The 20,371-nt window shown below is 43.1% G+C and overlaps 1 protein-coding gene across 1 annotated transcript; it reads right to left on the minus strand.

Moving 5' to 3' along the window:
* Nucleotides 1-1,659: 1,659 nt before the first annotated feature.
* LOC310792540 (ADP-ribosyl cyclase/cyclic ADP-ribose hydrolase 1-like) lies at nt 1,660-20,102 on the minus strand. The gene is made up of 8 exons (XM_083654229.1): nt 19,785-20,102; nt 16,653-16,779; nt 16,402-16,537; nt 12,211-12,293; nt 11,068-11,141; nt 2,509-2,595; nt 2,204-2,287; nt 1,660-1,997 (listed from the first exon to the last, which is right to left on the minus strand). Exons 1-8 carry the CDS (start codon nt 19,967-19,969, stop codon nt 1,940-1,942), a joined length of 834 nt encoding a protein of 277 aa, XP_083510355.1. The 5' UTR covers nt 19,970-20,102; the 3' UTR covers nt 1,660-1,939.
* Between the last annotated feature and the right edge of the window lie 269 nt (nt 20,103-20,371).

A 20,371-nucleotide genomic window follows, 5' to 3' on the forward strand; every position in this document is an offset into this window, starting at 1 on the left:
GTTTAAAATTGGGGAACACTTGAAAATCTCCCCTGTATGTATGGTTACTTGTGTTTTAAATGTTTTACCGTAGGCTATATTCCTCTAATCAGAATGGATTCCTTTTATAATAAGAATGTTGTGGATTTATATAGAACCTTTCACAGAACCCAAGGTCGCTTAAATTCTGTTCTCGCAATTTTGTTGTATGCTGTGTATATAAAGCAATTTGAACTGCAGTCCATGTCTGAAATAAATAATGTTTAATAGAAGAAGTTCTTGTTTAACATGACCACGATTAGGTTATTCTACAACAGTGTTTCTCAACCACTGTGGGCCGCAGAGGACCTCTCACATCGAGATGGTGGACAGCTCCAGTTAAGATGCTTCTTAAGAGCCCCCTTTTTTTTCTTTTCTTCTCGAAGGCGTTTGGGAAACACTTCTTTGGAGCCTTCTTAACTCCTTAAGAAGCTTCTTAACTCCTTAAGAAGCTTCTTAACTCTTAAAGGAACACTCCGCCCATTTTCAACCAGCTTTGTATCATTAGAACATCAGTAGTATGTCAGAAAACTGTAAACGGTTTTGAAGTCTGTCATTTAATTTGACAGTTATTGAGTGTTGAAGTGTGGACCAGTGACATCACTGGTCCACACTAACTCAAATTTATAACCCATTAACTCAAATCAACTCTCAATAACTGTCAAACTATTCATCATTCATCTAGTTTGACAGTTATTGAGAGTTGATTTGAGTTAATGAGTTATTAATTTGAGTTAGTGTGGACCAGTGATGTCACTGGTCCACACTTTAACACTCAATAACTGTCAAATTAAATGACAGACTTCAAAACAGTTTACAGTTTTCTGATATACTACTGATGTTCTAATGATACAAAGCTGGTTGAAAATGGGCAGAGTGTTCCTTTAAGAAGCTTCTTTGTTGGGAAGCTCAGCAATGGCAGGTCAACAAATAGTCATGCTGTAAGACAAGATAACGGTCAGTATCCACTTCATGGGTACAAAAAGCAGTGCCTCCTCCATATTGAGCGTGCGGCTACCAATTTAGCAGATATTGAACAATACCTTGCTAACTGCTTGACCTTCTCTTTGGGAGACCAGCCATCTGAAGGCCTCTCACAACCAGCTTATGGACATGACCTAGGCTACCAAATATGAAAACTAAAAGTTTGCACCTGTAGCCCAGCTGTGAAATGGTCTGCTCCAGCTGTTGATATTTCAGCATCTTGGCTAGGAAGGCTTCCTCTAGTCTAGGCTGTGGTCAAATGTACAGCCAAACTCTAGAACGAACACCTCTCTACGACTTGAAAGTCCGACCACTGCTGCTCATTCAGGGGCTGTACCAAGTCAGAGAAGTCCGTGTGGGGCTCCGCGCCCAACAACAGGTGTTTCGGGGTTGAGTCGTAGGGAAGCCATTGAGGTTGAACTCAACCAATGAGATTATTTCTGCCTGTTTGTAGAACCAAAACAAATGCACCCACTCTCTGGCGAGACCATTCAAAATAAGCCTCCGTTTGTTACCTTGACGATGTCCATGATGTTATTTCACAACGGAAATCATTACCACAGTTTAGTCAAAACCAAAGATAATTTCACAACAGCAGTTTATTTCAACCTTTTATTCCAACATTTTTCACATTTTCGCAAAGTAAGAAGTGTGAGATAGCAGCACTGATATCTAACCTAGATTTTACCAGAGATCCCTTTCACCAAAAAATACAAAAGCTATTGTCATATTATGCATCAATGAGTTCTGTGTAAAAATATATTTTCGAAAATGTAAAATTTCTGCATTGTAAAACAACGCTGATCATGCTAAAGATCAAGTTGGTCCACAAGTACAAAATATATTTAAACTGTACAAAATATCATACAATACATTCATGAATTTGCAAAGTTTGGAATCTAATGAAAACAAACTCTGGACAAACATGACGGAGCCTTCACCAACAGGCTCCACATGACACGCCTGGATCAGAGCCGCAGCCTTGGATCCTGGATCTACAGGATGAGGCGGATTAACAACAAATCAAGCTGCTGTGTAAGGACATGAACTTTGTGTAACACACACACACACACACACACACACACACACACACACACACACACACACACACACACACACACACACACACACACACACACACACACACACACACACACACACACACACACACACACACACACACACACACACACACACTTACTCAGTCACTTCCTTGCAATTGTATTTAATTCCTCGATCCAGTTCTTTCTCTAAGTCCTTTAAAGACGCATTTGTACAGTTTGACCTAAAGAAGACATAAACAGGAAAGAGGATTGACGAGAAAGATGACTTCATTATCAGTTTGCACAATTCAAGCGTGTCCTTCCTCTCCAACCAAAACCACCATTGTGGAAGACTATTTTGGAGTTCCCCAGATGCAGCAGATTCACATACAGTACATACATAATTCATGATTCAAAGAAAACTAATAGTCACAGAAAGCTGATTAGAACGTGGAAAGCTTACACAGTGTTGTCCTGGGTGACCAGCACAACCGTCAGGCTCTTCATGGTGGTGGAGTTGAATCTCTTCACCTCGATGCTCGCGAAAATACTGACAAGAATAAAACACCATGACTTAGAGAGATGACACCAAAGCTCAGTAGGGCTGCTATACAGTTACACACAAGCCGCTTTCACACCGGCCTTGAAAGCGGTAAATGTTACGGGATGTGTAATCCGCGTCTCCGATGTGAACGTGAGGAAAGCGGAGTCGTGGATAATTGTGTTATGCCTTTCGTTCCGCCAGTGGAGGTTGTCATAGCGCCGGGTCGGGCTCCATCCCGCTTCCACCTGAAAGCGTAGGAGTGAAATGCGAATGGCCAGCTCATTCATAAACAAATTACAGGGGGAAACCACCTCACACAGCAAGAAAGGCATAAGTAAAAAAAAAAGTAGCCTATACAATCATGACTGCAACAGGGGTGCCAGGAGGAATGCTCCGTGCCTACACCATATGAGTGAGCAGGTTAGGCCATTTATGCTCAAACGATGTTGACATTAGTAGGCAAAATTAACAGATATAATAATACGCTTCAGAGGATGTCTCAGGCGTGCATCTGTCTGTGGTGAGTCGGTCTGAGGATATATTCCCTCTGTTCTTCAGTATCTCCTCAAAACAATCCCAATTGGGGAAACCAGCTCCAGAACTGCAATCTGTCTAGCCTGTTGTGCGTTCCAAAAACAACTAACATTACAGTAGTCATGTGCATTATAGCCTACTATTCCCCCGACGACGAGTAATGTTATGCAGACTGCAGCTGTTTATGCGGACATCCGCTTTCAGAACGGACGCTAATTAGGCTACTTCATGAGAATAATTTGCTTTACAAAAAACTGGAACCAAAAGATAAGAATTAGCCTTGTACCTAATACATGATGGTGCATCTGTGATCCATAAAGGCGATCAGATGAATATTGATAGCCTTGTTACCATGCTGCATGTGGAGAACACTTTCTGCGTTGTGGGCATACAGTATTAAGGTGGGCACTCATCAGACTCCTCTTTTATGAGTTTTATCCTTTGATGTTCTCAACGACCAGCTGCACGTTGAGAGCTGCTGGCGTACATCGGCGATGTTTGGTTGTTGAATGAATTAGTTCATCATACAATAGCTAGGCTACAATAGCTAGGCTACACTAAGCTATGAAAATATTCATTTAGGGTACTAGGAGGAGCTGGGTGGAAATGCCTCCCCTCCCTTCATTTCAATCCAGGAGGGGTGGATGTAACCTGAAAGCACACCCCGGGGCGGAAATATGGTGGGGCTGCTTGTCTCTGTGTGAAAACAATTTATGTGGCAAGGCTGCCGGCATTGCGGGCCTTCTGAATGGCAATATTGCGCTATCTCTGTGTGAAAGTGGCTATAGACTCAACACTGTGAGGACCACTCTCCTGGCCCTGTCTTGCCTGTATGGATGGAGGCTGATATGAACAAATTATTCTGCACTAATAATGAAACAGCAGTAGGGTTTCAATCCAAAATGTGATACTGTATTAGGAGAAAAACATAAAAAAACAACAGTTTATAACTTCAAAAGTGACATATCTGTTTTGCATGCATGCCATAGAAATCTGACTTGAATGGTAGATGTGTCATTTTGGACTGAAACTCAAATTAAAATTCAAACTAATTCAAACGGGACACCGACATCCGCCCGAAACCAAAGTGCTGTATTCCAGGAAAATATTCCGCTCAATCCTTGCGTTCTGCTCAGAAAACATGGGCGACGCGAGTATCTAGTATCTAGCTACCCTAAAAGCTAAAAAAAAAAAACAAACAACTAAAACCAAATAATGGCATCACCGCCTGACACACAGGTCAAAACGGTAAAATGGGGGAACGAAAACACTGCGGCACACAAAGCGGAAGATCCACAGGAAGAAGGGGCGGGTCTTCCTGCCTGTAGTAATGCGGACCAGGCTCTCCTCTGAGAGAGCCTGGTGACGCGAGGTTACATGCAAACAAGCACACGTGTAAAACACTGTTTAACGTCATCAGCTGACTTGATTCAGTCTACAGAGTCAAAGGAGCGGTTCTATTGCCTCACCCGTGTGTCTTGTCTATGTGTTATGTTTCTAGGTCCTGTATCAGATCTTTCATTAATAGCGCGGCCCCTGCAGCTCCTCCCTCACTTTCTTTTGTCTTTGCCAGATTTGTCCAGTAGTGTGTTTGTGCCCAGCTCTCTCTACTGGCTATCAAACACTCTGCTTTGTCTGCACCCTTTTATTGCCTGTGTTGTTTGCTTGACTGACAGTAACCTCCACTGTTAACTGCCTCAGTGTTTCTGCATCTGGGTTTGAATTTGCCTGTCACAGACAGGTCCCTAAAATGGTGAACCTTCCCTTTTAATAGCCATACGCTTTGTTTATGTTTGTTTTTATGATATTTGTTTTGGGTTCATGGACTGTCGTTTCTAGTTTGTGACCTTGCATCTATGTTATCTTATTTTCACTGATTAGAATTTATTGATTATTATGAGTAGTGACGTGGACAGTTTCCAGTGGTAGATGTAGGTATTGGAGTTGAGAGGCTCACTCGTTGTAAACCATGGTTACGGTGTGAAATGTTAAACCAAACTGCAGATGGTTAAAATATAATCATATTTACAGAAGATCTAACTCCGATGATCAAAAATATGTCATCAGTATTTCTTCTTGTTATTTCTTAACCAAATAAATACTGTGTCCCTGAATCCCAAAATGCTCAAATCAGACTTAGTGTTATGGTGTCTTGCAGCAACTAAAATATTATCTTTAGCTGTTCACTGAGCAAGGACTTCTTCTTAAGCCAACTACTTGCAGCCAGCCCCTGCGACTTGACAAGCTGAATTGCTGGCGACGGCGTCAGCCGGCTGGAGTGGGGATGAGACTGGCCAGGTTACACCACTGCAACTTTCTCTGCAACGGTTTAGTCTCGTTGCGAATCTTTGGTGTAAACTGGGCTTTTAAGCTCAAGACAAATCTGTTATGGGCTTGTTGCTGGTGATTCCCCACATGACAAGAGCCATACAAATATTGTATGAGCTTTGCTCCTGGGCGGCATACTACAGTATCAGATTTTGTAATCATATGTATTGGAATCCAATATATAAGTTATAGAACTTTATTTCTTCTATAGAGCCATATGAAATCGGTTTTATTTTTTTCAAAATTCCATTAATTTGTTTTCCCAAATTCAGTTTTTTCCATTTTAATTTTTCTGAATTCTGTGTTTTGCTTTTTACGCTAATTTTATCATCAGAAATAGTGTCTAATAAGTGGGGATGAATAAATTATTATCACTATTTTAAGTCCTTCAAGTTAGAAATACAGTAGATGACTGTACAAAACATTCTATTAAAATTATTTAAATCTTTTGTTTGTAAAGGGGTTTTAAGCTTCTCATTGTGTGCAACTGTGAACAAAACATTCACTTCAGTTTTTTTTACATCAGAAAATGCTTCAAACATTATTTTCTTTTGAAAGTTATAACAGGAAGTAGTGGTTTTTATGTTTGCTAACTTGACATGGGTCAACAGTCAACATGCAGCTGCTAGAGAACGGGGAAAAAACGTGTAAAAACGGCATGTGTCAACTGAACTGAATAAGAATACACAGCCACAAAGGAAACTTTTCCAGCTTCATCATGAGCAAAAGTGGATATTTCGTCTTTCATTCCTTGGGCCATCTAGACTACGGTCGGAAGGCTTTGACTAGGAACGCTAAAGTAAGATGAACAACAGTAGTCGTGTTTCCATTACCGTCAGAAATGCACAAAACCTAAATATCGCAATAGAAAGTGGGTAATGGAAACACGTAAATTTCGAAAAACCTCCCAAATATCGCGAAACGTTTTTGCGCTCTCATGAGGTGGTTTCTCAGACGTGTCGATATAGCAGTTTATCGCAAAAGTGTAATGGAAACGCATTTTTCGCATTTGCATGTCATGTGACCCATCTTCTCCTTTGGAAAAGATTAGACATTCATAGTGTTCATAGTGTTCACTAGGCACACGCGCATCACGCATTGTGCGTAGGGCCCCAAGTGCCGATGGGCATCATCCAGGGCAGGAATTACATCACTGGGTGTCCCCCAGGGGTCAGTATTGGATCCACTCCTATTCATCACGTACCTCCTCCCCGTGGGTAAAATCCTCCGTCACCATGGTGTCCAGTTTCAATGCTATGCTGATGATACCCAAGTCTACATCTCCACCAAACCCACCACCGCTCTTCCCCCCACCACCCTCAACGCATGCCTCCAGGGCATCAGGAGCTGGATGAGCAGGAACTTCCTGAGGTTAATAAAACCGAGGCCCTGCTCATCGGCTCCAAAAACACCCTTTCCAAAGCTCAAAACACCACTGCCCCTTACATCATCATTGACGCCTTCCCTGTTCCCTTCTCCACCCAAGTCAAGAGCCTCAGCGTCATTCTGGACAGCACCCTCTCCTTTGCACCCCACATAAAAATCATCACCCGGTCTGCTTTCTTCCACATCTGCAACATCTCCAGACTCCACCCATCCCTGTCCCAACACAGCACTGAAGTCCTCATCCACACATTTGTCACATGCCAGATCGATTACTGCAACACTCTTCTCTCTGGCCTACCCACCAAATTGCTCAACAGACTCCAAATCATTCAGAACTTAGCTGCCCGGATCATCACCCGCACTAAATCATCTGACCATATCACCCCTGTCCTCATTCAACTCCACTGGCTCCCCATTCACTACCGGATTGACTACAAAAATCTCCTGCTCACATACAAAGCCCTACACAACTTAGCCCCTACCTACCTCTCTGACCTCCTCCAAGAATACACCCCTTCCCGCTCCCTGCGCTCTTCCTCAGCTGGCCTCCTCACCGTCACCCCTTCTCGCCTCAGTACCATGGGGTGCCAGGGCCTTCAGCTGCACTGCACCCAGACTTTGGAATTCCTTGCCCCCACACATCAGACAGTCTGACTCCATAACCACATTCAAATCCCACCTCAAAACCCACCTGTTCAAACTGGCATACTGACTTTAATCATAATACAGTACATCACTCAATCTATGTTGTCTGTCCACATGTCTTTTCTTTAATCTGTGCTCCTCTTATTTTAAATACTAGTGCCATGCCTGTTCCCCCCTGCACCACCCCATGGGCGCTTCCCCTCCGCACACACACTGCAAGTTTGAAGTCGATCTGACAAACGGTTCTTGAGATACGCGAAGGACAGACATACAGACAGTCCTGGAATAAGTCCAAATTGCCGCACTCCATCAGGGTCCGAGCAGCGCACTCCCCAAGTTTGAAGTCAATCAGACAAATGTTTCTAGAAATAAACTGCTTTTTGTGTTGCCAGTAGGTGGCGCTATGTCAAATTGCAAGAAATTCAGCGTTGCACTACTTCGAGTTCCCAGGAGCACACTCCCCAAGTTTGAAGTCAATCGTATGAACGGTTCTCAAGATAAACCACTTTTTGTATTGCCAGTAGGTGGCGCTGTGCCGAATTACATAGAATTAGGCACTGTTCTATGTCAGGTTCCCAGGAGCGTACTCCCCAAGTTTGAAGTCGATCAGATGAATGGCTATCGAGATAAAGCGCTATTTGTGTTGCCAGTAGGTGGCGCTATGCCCAATTGCACGAAAATAGGGCACTGCACTGCACAATAGGGCCCACAATAGTCGATCCGACCAACGGTTCTCGATGGCATGCAGCAGATGATGCTCATCCATAAGCAGTGGTGGAAATGGCCAGGTTTTACTCTGGGAACCCTACTTTCACAGGATGGGGGTTCCCGGAAGTGGCGTGGCCCTAGAGGATATTATTTCTGAATGCGTGACTCATTATATCTTACCATTATAGCCACGTAAAAATCTCTTAGAAATCTCTCACTTAACTAAGATCACTGAGCTCTACTGATTATTTCCCCTTGATTTTATTCATGACAGACTTTAATATTAATGCTGCTTATTCAGCTTACAAATACATGTTCTCCTACTATTCTCTGCTCCTTTCATGCTGCCGTCTCTCCAATGTTTACTTTACCCCCCTCATTCTCGACCATTCACTCTCAATGACCCTACTTAAAGCAATGTTTACTTTTCTCACTTACTGTCACAGAGCTAGAGAGCTGCGCGGGCCTGAAATTTCGGCCCGAGCCCTCCCCGGCCCGTGACATGCAGACCCGTGCCGGCCCGGAGGAGTTATAAAATTAATTGGCCCGAGCCCGTTGCGAGGCCCGAAGCCAATATTACGATATAATGACACATCTCTCTCCCTCTCTGTTCCGCGTGCTGCGTCGCCGCGCGGCCGTCCTGCGCAGCCTCTCTCTGTCTGTCTCTCTATTTGACTCTCTCTCTCTCTCTCTGTGTTCGGGAGCTGTCTGCTCGCTGTACATGGACGGACACGGCACAAACGGCTTGTTTTTTCTCTCTATCTCTCTTCGGGAGCTGTCTACAGCTACTAACGTCACGTGAGGGTCTGTGTGTGTGACTGTGTGGCTGGGGGAGTGTCTGTGCACTGCTCCTCTTTGTCTGACTGTGCTCTGCTGTGTCAAATCAAGCGAGTACGCTAATACAACATTATTTAATTTAATTATTGAAACGGCCCGACCCCGGCCCGGCCCGGACCTATTAATAAAAAATAAATAAAAAACAAGCCCGGCCTCGGCCCGTTTTGGTCGGCCCGAGGGGCCCGTGAGGGTACCCTCGGGTTTGCAGCTCTCTACACAGAGCGACCCACCCAGATCAGCTGGAGCTTGAAGGAGCGCAGAATTGAACACAAATGTTCAAATATTGAACGTGTTTCGCGTCCGAATTGCATGAAAACAGGGCACTGCACTCAGTCAGGTCCGCCTCAGCGCACTCCCGAAGTTTCTATACTTGTTTTTACCTGAGTATGATCTTTTGTCTCTTTTATGCACTGTACGGCAAACTTGGGTGTTTTCAAAGGCGTCTCCAAATAAAATGTATTATTATTATTATTATTATCACGGTCAAACAGACAGTACCGTGGATGCCCCGCAGTTTAGTCGTAACAGCCCTTCTAAAATGAACTATCCACACGGCCAGTTTGGCATGCCCTGTTTTGAACTAGCTGTGGTGGTGATTCTCCCTGTTTAAAACTACAAGCGACGCAGCAAATAAACAAACAACAGCAGTGCTAAATGCAGTAGCCTGCATGAGGCATTCAGGGAGCATGGGAATATAGCAGATGCTGTGAGGCGTTTAGGGGACATCTGTAATGTAGAGAAAATAACCTGCATTACACTTCCTGTATGTTATTGTGTGTTACTGGACATGTAACAGCATTACACTTCCTGTGTGTTATCGTGTGTTACTGGACATGTAACAGTTTGAGCCATCTTACATTATGTGCTGTATCACTTGCAGCATTTAATTTCTCTATTAGAATACATTTAATCTGTCGATGAAAAAGGAATGAAAATGATTTTAAGAAGGTTTGGGCCTTTTTTCTTTCTTCTTTTTTTACTGTTCTATTCATAGCTTTCAAGGGGCGTTACGTGCTGCCGGGAACGCCCACCTGACGGTCAAAAAAAAAACTTGTTCATTCTGCTGCCCGCCGAGTCGACTAGTTTCTCACGCTGTGTTTGTTCAGCCAAAATGCTGGATACCTGTTGTGCTATCAGTTGCACTAACCGACGAGGAGACACGCCTGGCTTGTGCTTTTACAGAATCCCGTCGGAGAAAGAAAACTCAGAAAGGAGGAGGTTGTGGATTTGTGCAATTAGATGTGGTTCAGTCGCTGGGGAGGGCAAATGGCTTTTTTTCTACCATCAAAGTACACACGTTTTTGCGGGCAACATTTCATCAAAGGTAAGCTCAAGTAATGTTAACGGGGTATTTTAATCATTATTGTAACGTTACTTGAGCTTACCTTTGATGAAATGTTGGCCGCAAAGACGTGTGTACAAACGGCTTAACAAACACAGCGTGAGAAACTAGTCGACTCGGCTGGCAGCGGAATGAACAAGTTTTTTTTTTGACCGTCAGGTGGGCGTTCCCGGCAGCACGTAACGCCCCTTGAAAGCTATGAATAGTTAGTTCTATAGTCTGATATACTGTTATTTCATAGTTCTGGTTGCATTTGTGTGTTTTTCTTGCGAGGAGGGGGGCATCACAGAGTAATTATGCTTAGGGTGTTTTATTCAGGTGCTCCACCAGTCAGTTTATCCCTGTTTGTACTCTACTGTGGATTATGCGCCGTTTTAAATTGCTCCTAAAGTGTTACAGTAATTAAAGCACCCGTAGTCATGTCAAAGCATTATTCTCCTGCTGTGGAACTTCTGAATGGATTTTCCCCCTCACTTAATTTAATTGCAAATTGGTCGGGGGAAGTAACTGCCAAAGGAATCCGTAGCTATAAAAATGATTCATAGCAGGGACATGACAGTTTAAGGCTAATTGGGTACAAGATACTTGTAGACCTTTAGTGACTCCCTCCTACCATATTGCATGAGAGAGAAGGTATATATGAAATGACTTAACTTACATAAAGTGCTGTCAATAAGGGGAATTGTAGTGCAGCTTACCTTGTGGGACTGAACGGTGTGACGATGGAGCCATTCAACATCGCTGTTACGTCACCACAGGCAGTTTCTGCAAACTACGCACATGGAGACAATGTCAGAGAAATGCACAACCCCCTTTGCTGTTAATTGCTTTATGCTATAATGTTTACAATCATATTTAAAAGACAGGACGAGAAATAACTGATTTCTATTTAATTTATTTAACAATTCAAAATTATATTCATAGTAATTCATCCATTTATTTGCCAGATAAAAAAATAAATATTTGTCTTGGCAGAAAGGGTGAGCCCTAGTGTTTGACTAATTTCAGACACCCATTAATCACAAAGTCACATTTACCAAACAGTTTGATCCATCCTGTACACATTTGTATTCTCCCCCCTGCTGTGTTCAAGTCACTGTGATCTTGCAGCCGTGTTGGGCGGAAATATCCTCCCACACTGGCATGTATGAAATGTAAACTCATGTCACACAAACAGTAGCTGTGTTTACATGCACACTTTTTCCTCAATCTGATTGAAATCAATCGGTTTGAAGATTTCAGGTCAACTGTTTACATGTGATGTGATTTCATAGGATCTGGTGTTCACATGCAGCAACGCATATAATTGAACGGCTATGTTACATGCGCAAAAGTGATGAATACAACCTGAGAGGTGAAAAATAAATTCATACCGTAATATTATATCGGTAGCCTGTGTGAATTATGCCAGACATATGGACTGTTGCATGGAAATGAGACGTGGAATCCTGAAAAGCAAACATTTGGAGCTTTCATAGCCTACTCCGTGCGGGGGTTCTCTGGCGTATTGAAAATCTCCACTTTGTCTGTGTGCATATTTAGAAAATAATAATAATAATATATAATAATATGTAAACGTGCCTAGTGTTGTTGCTTTGCATTGCTATCACAACAGTGAATGTGAAAGTGTGAACGTGTGGGACGCTGCTCACTCAGGGGAGAGCTAAGCAATGTGCCTCCATGGAGACCCACACAAAGGCCCATTGATGCAGAGCCAGGCAGAGGGAGTCTTCCTCTCCTCTCCATCACGAGAACGTATAAGCAGGCAGACATCTGCATCACTTTAAGACCTTCATGTTATATATCAGTGTTGTTGGATGACTGCATTGTTGGACACTTACTGCGGCGGAGCCTCTGTTCCAGAACGAGCGAACGGGGTTGTTGTCACAGGCCGACCATCCTGGGCAGTCAGTAGTGAAGGTTTCTAAGATCACACACACACACAGCAACAGCGAGTCTCAGATGGGGCGTGGCCTAAGTGTAACCTACGTTGTAAATCCCCCGCAGCTGGGCATCAAACTTGGAACCTCCGGCATGGGAGGCAGACGCTCTAGCAAGGAGGCTAAAACCCATGGGCTCTAGTGTCTGTCGTAGAGCATCTCTTGAGGTCTCGTGAGGTTTACTCACTCACGAGACCTTAACTCATTGGCTGCCAGCCACTTCTGGAAAACGGATGCTCCCAGTGCCAGCCCTTTCAGAGCGTTTTCAGTGATTTCTCAAGACCCACAGAATATTGTGTGATATTACTACAGTATGTAAACACCGAACACGCCCAAAGAACGATGAGACTCTCTTGTATCATCAGCAAAAAAAAGTTTATTGATATCATTTTCCGTTCTTTAGTTATGAGCAGTAGAAGATAGGTTGGTTTCACCAAAAACAGACGTTTCAAACTAGAAGCTGAGATAATGAGACTTTTGTGAAATGAAGCATTTCAAGCACATCACTGACACTGAAGCTAATATTTTCTGATGTAGTGACACCTCAAAAATAATTTTCTTCAATAAAACAGCGAAAACAAAGGAATTTTGATGGCAAAATAATATTTTTTAGCTGCAACCCTACACCTTCTTGCTGGTCTTGATTTACTGCTGGTGGGCATCAGGTATTCCAGCTTGTGTTTGCCAATCTGTCCATCGAGCCTGCTGTCTGGGTCGGTGTTGTATGGTGCCCTGCGTGCCCCACCCCCCTCAACTGCAAACTCCTCCGTGGGAGTGTCGCTGGTGGCTCTCTGCTGCATGAATTTTCTGCTGCACGTTTCAAAGTGCGCTGGCTGCACCCAGCCTATTTTCACAGCGTTCTGCCGTTTTTGTGCGCCGGCTCCCAGCGCTTCCAGCTGAGAATGATTTGGCTTTTCAGAAAGACGCTGGTGTCGGGTGCTCCTTTTCTGGCAACTAATCATGTGGAGGGGCTATCGCAGCGGAGACGGAGGGGCTCAATTGTGGGAGCAGATTGGCTGCTGTTCACAGCTAACGTTACAGCATGCATCGGTTTCCGTTTCCCCAGGCTTCTTCTACTCTTTTTTCCTCATCTTTCTCTAATCCGGAGAGCACTGTCGCCACCTAATGGGTCCGTAAAATAGCTTATACACCTTCAACATCCCCCATACTTTTACAGGAGATGCATCAGGCTTTGATCCACGTCCCACCGTCAAAAAAAACGCAATTGACGTCTTTAGACGTCATTGGCACTCTACGTTACTATTTGAATTGACGTCTTTAGACGTCATTGGCACTCAATGAGTTAATATCTCTGCTAGTTTTTTTTTTTTTTGCAGACTTCAATCAACTACCAAGTATGAGATCTCAGAACACCACATGGCAGAGACGTCTGTACATTGACTAGCAGTCATAATGAATACAATAATATCAGCATTTGCATTTATACCCATGTCATTTTGGGTGATATTTCCAAAGCATGCAAAGTCAAAGAAGTGCAGAAAGAGTGTTTTGCATAGATCGTGAAAACTAAATTTCACAGCGATTTGATGGACCTTATAGTATATCCGTGGGTATAATAGGCTTCATTCATTCTAGTCATCGCTCTAAGTGATGCACTTTGTCAGATGGCATCTAGATCAGTGGTTCTCAACTGGTGTAGCCTCAGGACCCACTATTTTCCTTGTCATGAAGTCGCGACCCAAATTTCAGATTTTTTTTTAAACCACTCAAATTTATTGCACAAAAAATAGCGCATTAATTTAATACACAATGCCTTCATGCACTGTTATAGACCTCAAATGAACAAAAAAGTGCAACAGAAGTGCAACATGGGCTAAAAACCAATTGAAATAAGGCAGACTTGAATTACAGGCCTATATGTTTTTAAGTCAAACTGGTCATGCTCAGAAAGTCTTATTTGAACTGTATGAAATATGAAATAAAAGGCAGACTTATCTTGAATTACATGCCTATATGTTTTTAAACAAGTTAATAATAATAATAATAATAATAATAATAATAATAAAACAAGTTAACCTGAGCCCTGTACTACGAAACTAGTTTAACAGATCCGCGATAAGTCCCTTTGATCTGGTTTGACTGAACAGGATCAAAGCTATCTAGTTAACTGATACTACGACGCTGGTTTTTTACTAGGTAAGTGGACCTGGGATCTGCCTGTGCACGCGCACGTTTTTCGCTCGTGCACAGGCGCGCGTCCACGCGAAAGAGGTGCGCTGGCCAATCACATTATGAACAGCTGAGTTGATCCACGCCCACACCCATTTCCACACCCATTTCCTCGTTCCATGAAAGCGCAGTGCATGATCAGAGTTTTAGCGGATATTTAATGTATCCGCGATTTAATGTCAGAATGAAAATCCGCGTTGGATAGTCTGCTGAAGGGCTGTCTAAAGCAGCAGCTTGTATTCACATCAGTCATTTGATTTAGGCTACTTTGATCAGCGATTTCTGTCTGATACAGCTGCATACATTGATACAGCAGTCTCAGTCTATACATTTCCACAATCTGTAAGCCTATTTAGACCATAGATTTAGAAACGCATGCTCAATGAATAATGATCTCTATCACTCATGTGTGTGGTTGCACTGATCGAATAATTCATATATAAAATAGCCTAGTATAAAGCCTAATAGCCTACTATAAAAGAGAAAACTGCTGAACTGAATTGAGACGATGCGGGCATATTATCATTGATAAAAACTAGCCTATTTTTGCTCATATATTGGCATACAGCCTACAGGACACTTCCAGCTGAAAGATGCAAGAATAGCCTGCATATTTAGTATTGGGGCTATCCATATTTATCCCATATCTATTTTATATGTATAGGCTTTTCTGGCATGTAGGAGAATATCACCCTCACTCCATTTGAGGGTCCATTCATGATATGCGCCGCGGTGATTAGTGATCATATTTCTCCACGCATCGTTGAGCTGTTAAGACATAAAGTGGTAAGTAGGCTTAATTTAATTATGTAGCATACAGAGCCACAAATGTTTTTCTTGTTATATTCTCAGTTGACTGCAATCTATTTTTCATATGGCGATCTTATATGAACGGTGAGTGACTCCAGAGAGCCGATTATATGGGTCTGTCATGGATTTTGATCTTATCCTCTGAAGCTAACCTGGTCGCGACCAGGTTAGCTTTGCAGCATCAGTTGCCATGGTGATTGAAAGTTAACTTGCTTTGTAGTACGGCTAAACCAGGTTTAAACTCAAACTTACTCGGATAAGGCATTAAACTAGCTTCGTAGTACAGGCTACTGGTCATGCTAATCCAGTTTCAATAGTCTGAATTTAACTAATATGAAATAAAAAGGCAGACTTTTCTTGAATCACAGGCAGGCTATATGCTTTTTAGTTAAACTGGTCATAACTTTTAATTAAACTGGGGCCATGCTAATCCAGTTTCAATAATCTGAATTGAACTCAAATTAAATATGAAATGAAAAGGCAGACTTCTCTTGAATTACAGGCAGAGCATATGCTTCAGCTTGTTAAACAAGTAAAATTGGTCAGGCTAATCCAGTTTCAATAATCTGAATTTAACTCAAATGAAATATGGAAAAAAAAAAAAAAAAAATTGGGCCAATGTCCGCGACCCAATCAAAATGGCCCCGCGACCCACCTTTGGGTCGCGACCCACCAGTTGAGAAACACTGATCTAGAGGGCGTCTTTGACTAAGTTGTCAACTTGGTCAAACTCACTCACTCCGCCGTCCAGCCGACATGTGCGTTACTGTACAGGAGTGGTTCTCAAACTTTTTTCACATCAAATTAGACGACAGACCCCTATTTCAAGATATTGTCCCAGGGTCCCTATACGTATGGATGGAATTATAGTGAATAATTATCCCTCTTCTTGCTGGGGACCCCCTGGGATCCCCTCAAGGACCCATGGGGGTCCCCGGACCCCACTTTGAGAATCACTGCTGTACAGAATCTGTACTTGTTTTTTGTGTGCATTTGCTGCATTTCATTACGCAAATACCGGGTACAAAAACTAAAATGCAAACCTGCAGCACAATTGGTCAGTCTATTTTGCGGTCTATTTCAGAGTCTTACCGTTGCTGCCCTCCTTTCCGCACCAGTTGAGTCCATCCAGCACCGAGCCCAGCAGGGTGTCCTCCATAGTCACAAAGCAGTCTCTCTTCTCAGTGAAGTCATGGACCACATCTTTTGTTTTGCTCCAGAACATCCTCTAAACAAACAAACAAAATGTTCATATTACAATGCTATCATGAAGCTAAAGGAAGTTGTTTCCTTTTTTCTGATTGGTTGGTGTGTAAGAGAGTCCCGGGTCGGCTGATATTTACTCTGTTGCACGTAGGATCAAAGGGTGTTGTGGCAATGAGGGAGTCGTAGGCATCCATTGGGACTTTGCATGGGTCCCGCCCCACATACGCTTGTTCAAACACACCCCATATCTTCTGACAGTCATATCTAGGGGGGGGGGGGATGCAAAAAATAAATGTGAGTTAAGCAGCTGAAATGTGGCTCTGTTTTGAATAGAGAGTAGGACTATTCAAGTGTAGGAGTAAGACCTTTTATCTCTTCCTGTGAAGCGGTGCTCTTCTGTTGGGATCACAGTTTATTTTCCTTTTAAACAAGGATGATTAAGCTGGTTTGCATTTGATGAAAAGATACTTGGGGGGCTTCCTCTTGATGCAAATTAAATGAAACCATTTGGAGATAAAAAGCTCATGTTTCTGCATTCATATTAAGGTATTAGTTCACCAAAAAATGAAAAGTTTAATTCATGTTCTTTTTCATTTAATTTCCTGTAATAATATACTGATCCACATCAGTGTTTACCATTAATTCTTGGCCTTTGCGTCACCTCGCCTGGAGTATCAGGTGCATGGGTGAGGTTGAACTCAGGACAATAGTGTATCAGGTAAGTTAAGAGAAACGCAGCATATTGCCTTTCAAAAGCTTTTCATTGACTCTAGAGCAGGGATACTCAACTTGCTTTGCCCGGGGGCCCCTTTCGTGAAATGATAGAAGGCCAGGGGCCAGTTAATAAACAAACAATATACATTTTTCTGTAGCGGATTGTAGGTTTTTGGGGTGTCAGCCGGAGTTTAGTCCGACAATGTTGTGCACACCGGATAGTTAGTTAGGTTAAGTACATACATAAGTGCCTGGATAGCGAGCAGACGGCGGTATTTGATAATTTAGCATCTAAATCATAGATTATTGAAAGATATTCCATATTCCAGACTGAAATGCTATAACAGAAGTGCGAGTATTGGCCAGAATGACATGAACATTTGGACACTTATTCAGCGGGTATCTTGCATGTTGCGTTCAGGTGCACTGTAAAAAAGAAATTCGGGGGCCGCCAGTTGAGTATCACTGATATAGAGTGATTCCAGTTACACTTTCTGCAACTGGTAGCATTGTGTTATGTGAGAAACCCATCCACTTGCTATTCCATATTTCCAAGGGTGTCACTTTGTATTGACAAGTGATGGGCTCAGATGATTTTTTTTAATCAGTATTTGACATAATAGATCAAACAACATGGTGGGAGTTTGAGTTGTCTCCTACATGTACTGTATGAGTCAGTCAACACTGTGGGTTAACTTCACCAGTGGGGTGAGATGTTTCCAATAGATTACCGCCTGCAAGTTGAACACGTTTGCACACTGCACAGTGTCAGTGTGACATGAAACTCACTCACATCTCTGCCTGTGCAGAAGACATGAGACCATAACACCTCCTTTCATATGCGATTTTAGGCAATGTAATGTGGGGAATCAGTAGCCTAGTGGATAAATACAGCGAGAGAAAAAAAGCATAACGGTGCATCAAAAGGGCATGCCTAGGGATCACAGAGTTGACATTATGAAAAATACTCATAAAACGCACAAGAACGCCATGCATCACTTCAGCTGCAACACCATGTCAATTGAACAATGCCAATATCACATCTAAGCACCAGTGCATGTCAGTCAGCCCAGCCATAACAATATAGCCTACAATGTCACTGCCGTAAATATGACAAAGTACACACTGAAAGGAATAACGTTTTTGACAAATGTGCATTTTTGTTTCTCCTATTGATAGTGTTCTGTTACAACACGAACACGCCATGACCCATCTTGGTAGGAAAATAACAGGTGGTTGTAATAAATTAACAATCACCTGCAAAACACTAATGAGGGTTTCCAGCTTCCATGATTGGAAGTTGGAAACCCTCATTACTGTTTTGCTTGCACCTGTGTTTACCCTGCCGTTTTGACACAAAATGGCCCCTGTGAAAAGGGTCTGTAATGGCGTTTATAGGGAAATACTTGACATTATGGGAATACTATGAATATTCACATTGTATTGTATGTTTTCTTATTGTGCAAATATACCTCAAAACATTCTCATTTGTTATTTAACATTTAGGCTATCGGTGCAAGCTATTTTTGTCGTCGTCCCCCGCCCCCCTCGGAAGAGGGATTACATTTTCTGTGTGTGTGTGTGTGTGTGTGTGTGTGTGTGTGTGTGTGTGTGTGTGTGTGTGTGTGTGTGTGTGTGTGTGTGTGTGTGTAGGCAGGAGAAAAGGCAATCAGCCCCACTTGACAGGATGCAGAGCAATGCAGAACACCTGTGTGAGCACCCTGTTGGGAGAGGCCCCACCTCCTGGGTAATTTAGTCTCTTTAAGTTTTGTAGTTTTAAGTAGGCTACTACTAGGCTTACTGTGTGCCTCACAGTCACCACTCATGTGAGGGGTAGGCAGGGGTGTAGTGGCAATCATTGGTGGCAATACAGAGGTGGGTAAACTATCCAAGATGAGTACTTTACCCACCTTGTTTCCCCTCATTGACTGCTATAGTTAAGTTGATCTGAAAATAGGTGAGTAAACCCAGCCTAATAGACCCTTTTCACGGGGGCCATTTTGTGTCAAAAAGGCAGAATAAACACCGGTGCAAGCAAAACAATTAGGGTTTCCAAATTCCAATCATGGAAGTTGGAAACCCTCATTAGTGTTTTGCTTGCACCTGTGTTTACATTGCCTTTTCGACACAAAATGGCCCCGTGAGAAGGGTCTATTCAAAGAGGTGCGTAAATTAACAGTTAACTTGTGTTTATCCTCCACTGTGGGGGCGAGACATATCTGGCATCAACCCTTGTTTTTTTAATCCAAAATGATGCCTTTAAAAAGTGATGGGGACAAAATAGTCCATTTCAACAGGTGGTGGAGACATGTCCCCAGCGTCCAGTGTAAATGACTCATTCACATTAGCTCAAAAGATTAATTTAAACCAAACGCCCACTGATGATTTGTTTTCTGTCATTGGTTTTCATAATACTTTACAAATACAGTATCTGGCTGCCGTTCAAGTTGTAGTGACTGTTATTTTTAGTTTCCAGTGTGTGGGAGGTTCAGTTTCCTCGGGCTGACTGACCCAAAACATATTTAGCCTACAAAGTGGATATCACGACAGCGTACCTTTTGCTTTTCCCTCCGAAGCCCTCACATTTAGCAATGAACGTTGACTTGAATGTGTCGGCTCCGTTGATCGTCAGTCCCAGTGAAAGGGCTATAACAACGACAAGACCGAGGAATGCGCAGAGAGCCATGGCCAGGCAGCGACTCCTCCGATTCTTGCTCGGGTTGCGAATGCGACTCTCCATGTTCCATGAAAATCACTGGCAGTCCCTGTAAAAGCTCTGGGAAAGTGTAGGCTAATCTCAAAGACTTGTTTTGTTGTTATCATTGACCACGTCACTGTCTGGCACTTCGGAGACCCACCACACGGTTACTGTTTCTTTCTCTCGCGTCTATTTATGGAGGAGCGCAGGGCTGTGCAGGGCGCGTACCTCGCCAGTGCTCAAACGCTGAGATACATCTAACTGCAGACCCGCAGAGCCAGCTGGCTACGCCTCTTGACACGGTCTGGCTACGCCTCTTGGCACGGTCTGGCTACGCCTCTTGACACGGTCCAACAACGCATTAAGAGTTCGTGTGTGTCAGTTCTGCCCAGGCTAAGAGCCCCTATCTCGGGTACCATAGACCCAGGCAGGTCCCCTTACCTC

This window comes from Poromitra crassiceps (assembly GCF_964638095.1).
Source record: "Poromitra crassiceps genome assembly, chromosome: 2".
NCBI lineage: Eukaryota > Metazoa > Chordata > Actinopteri > Beryciformes > Melamphaidae > Poromitra > Poromitra crassiceps.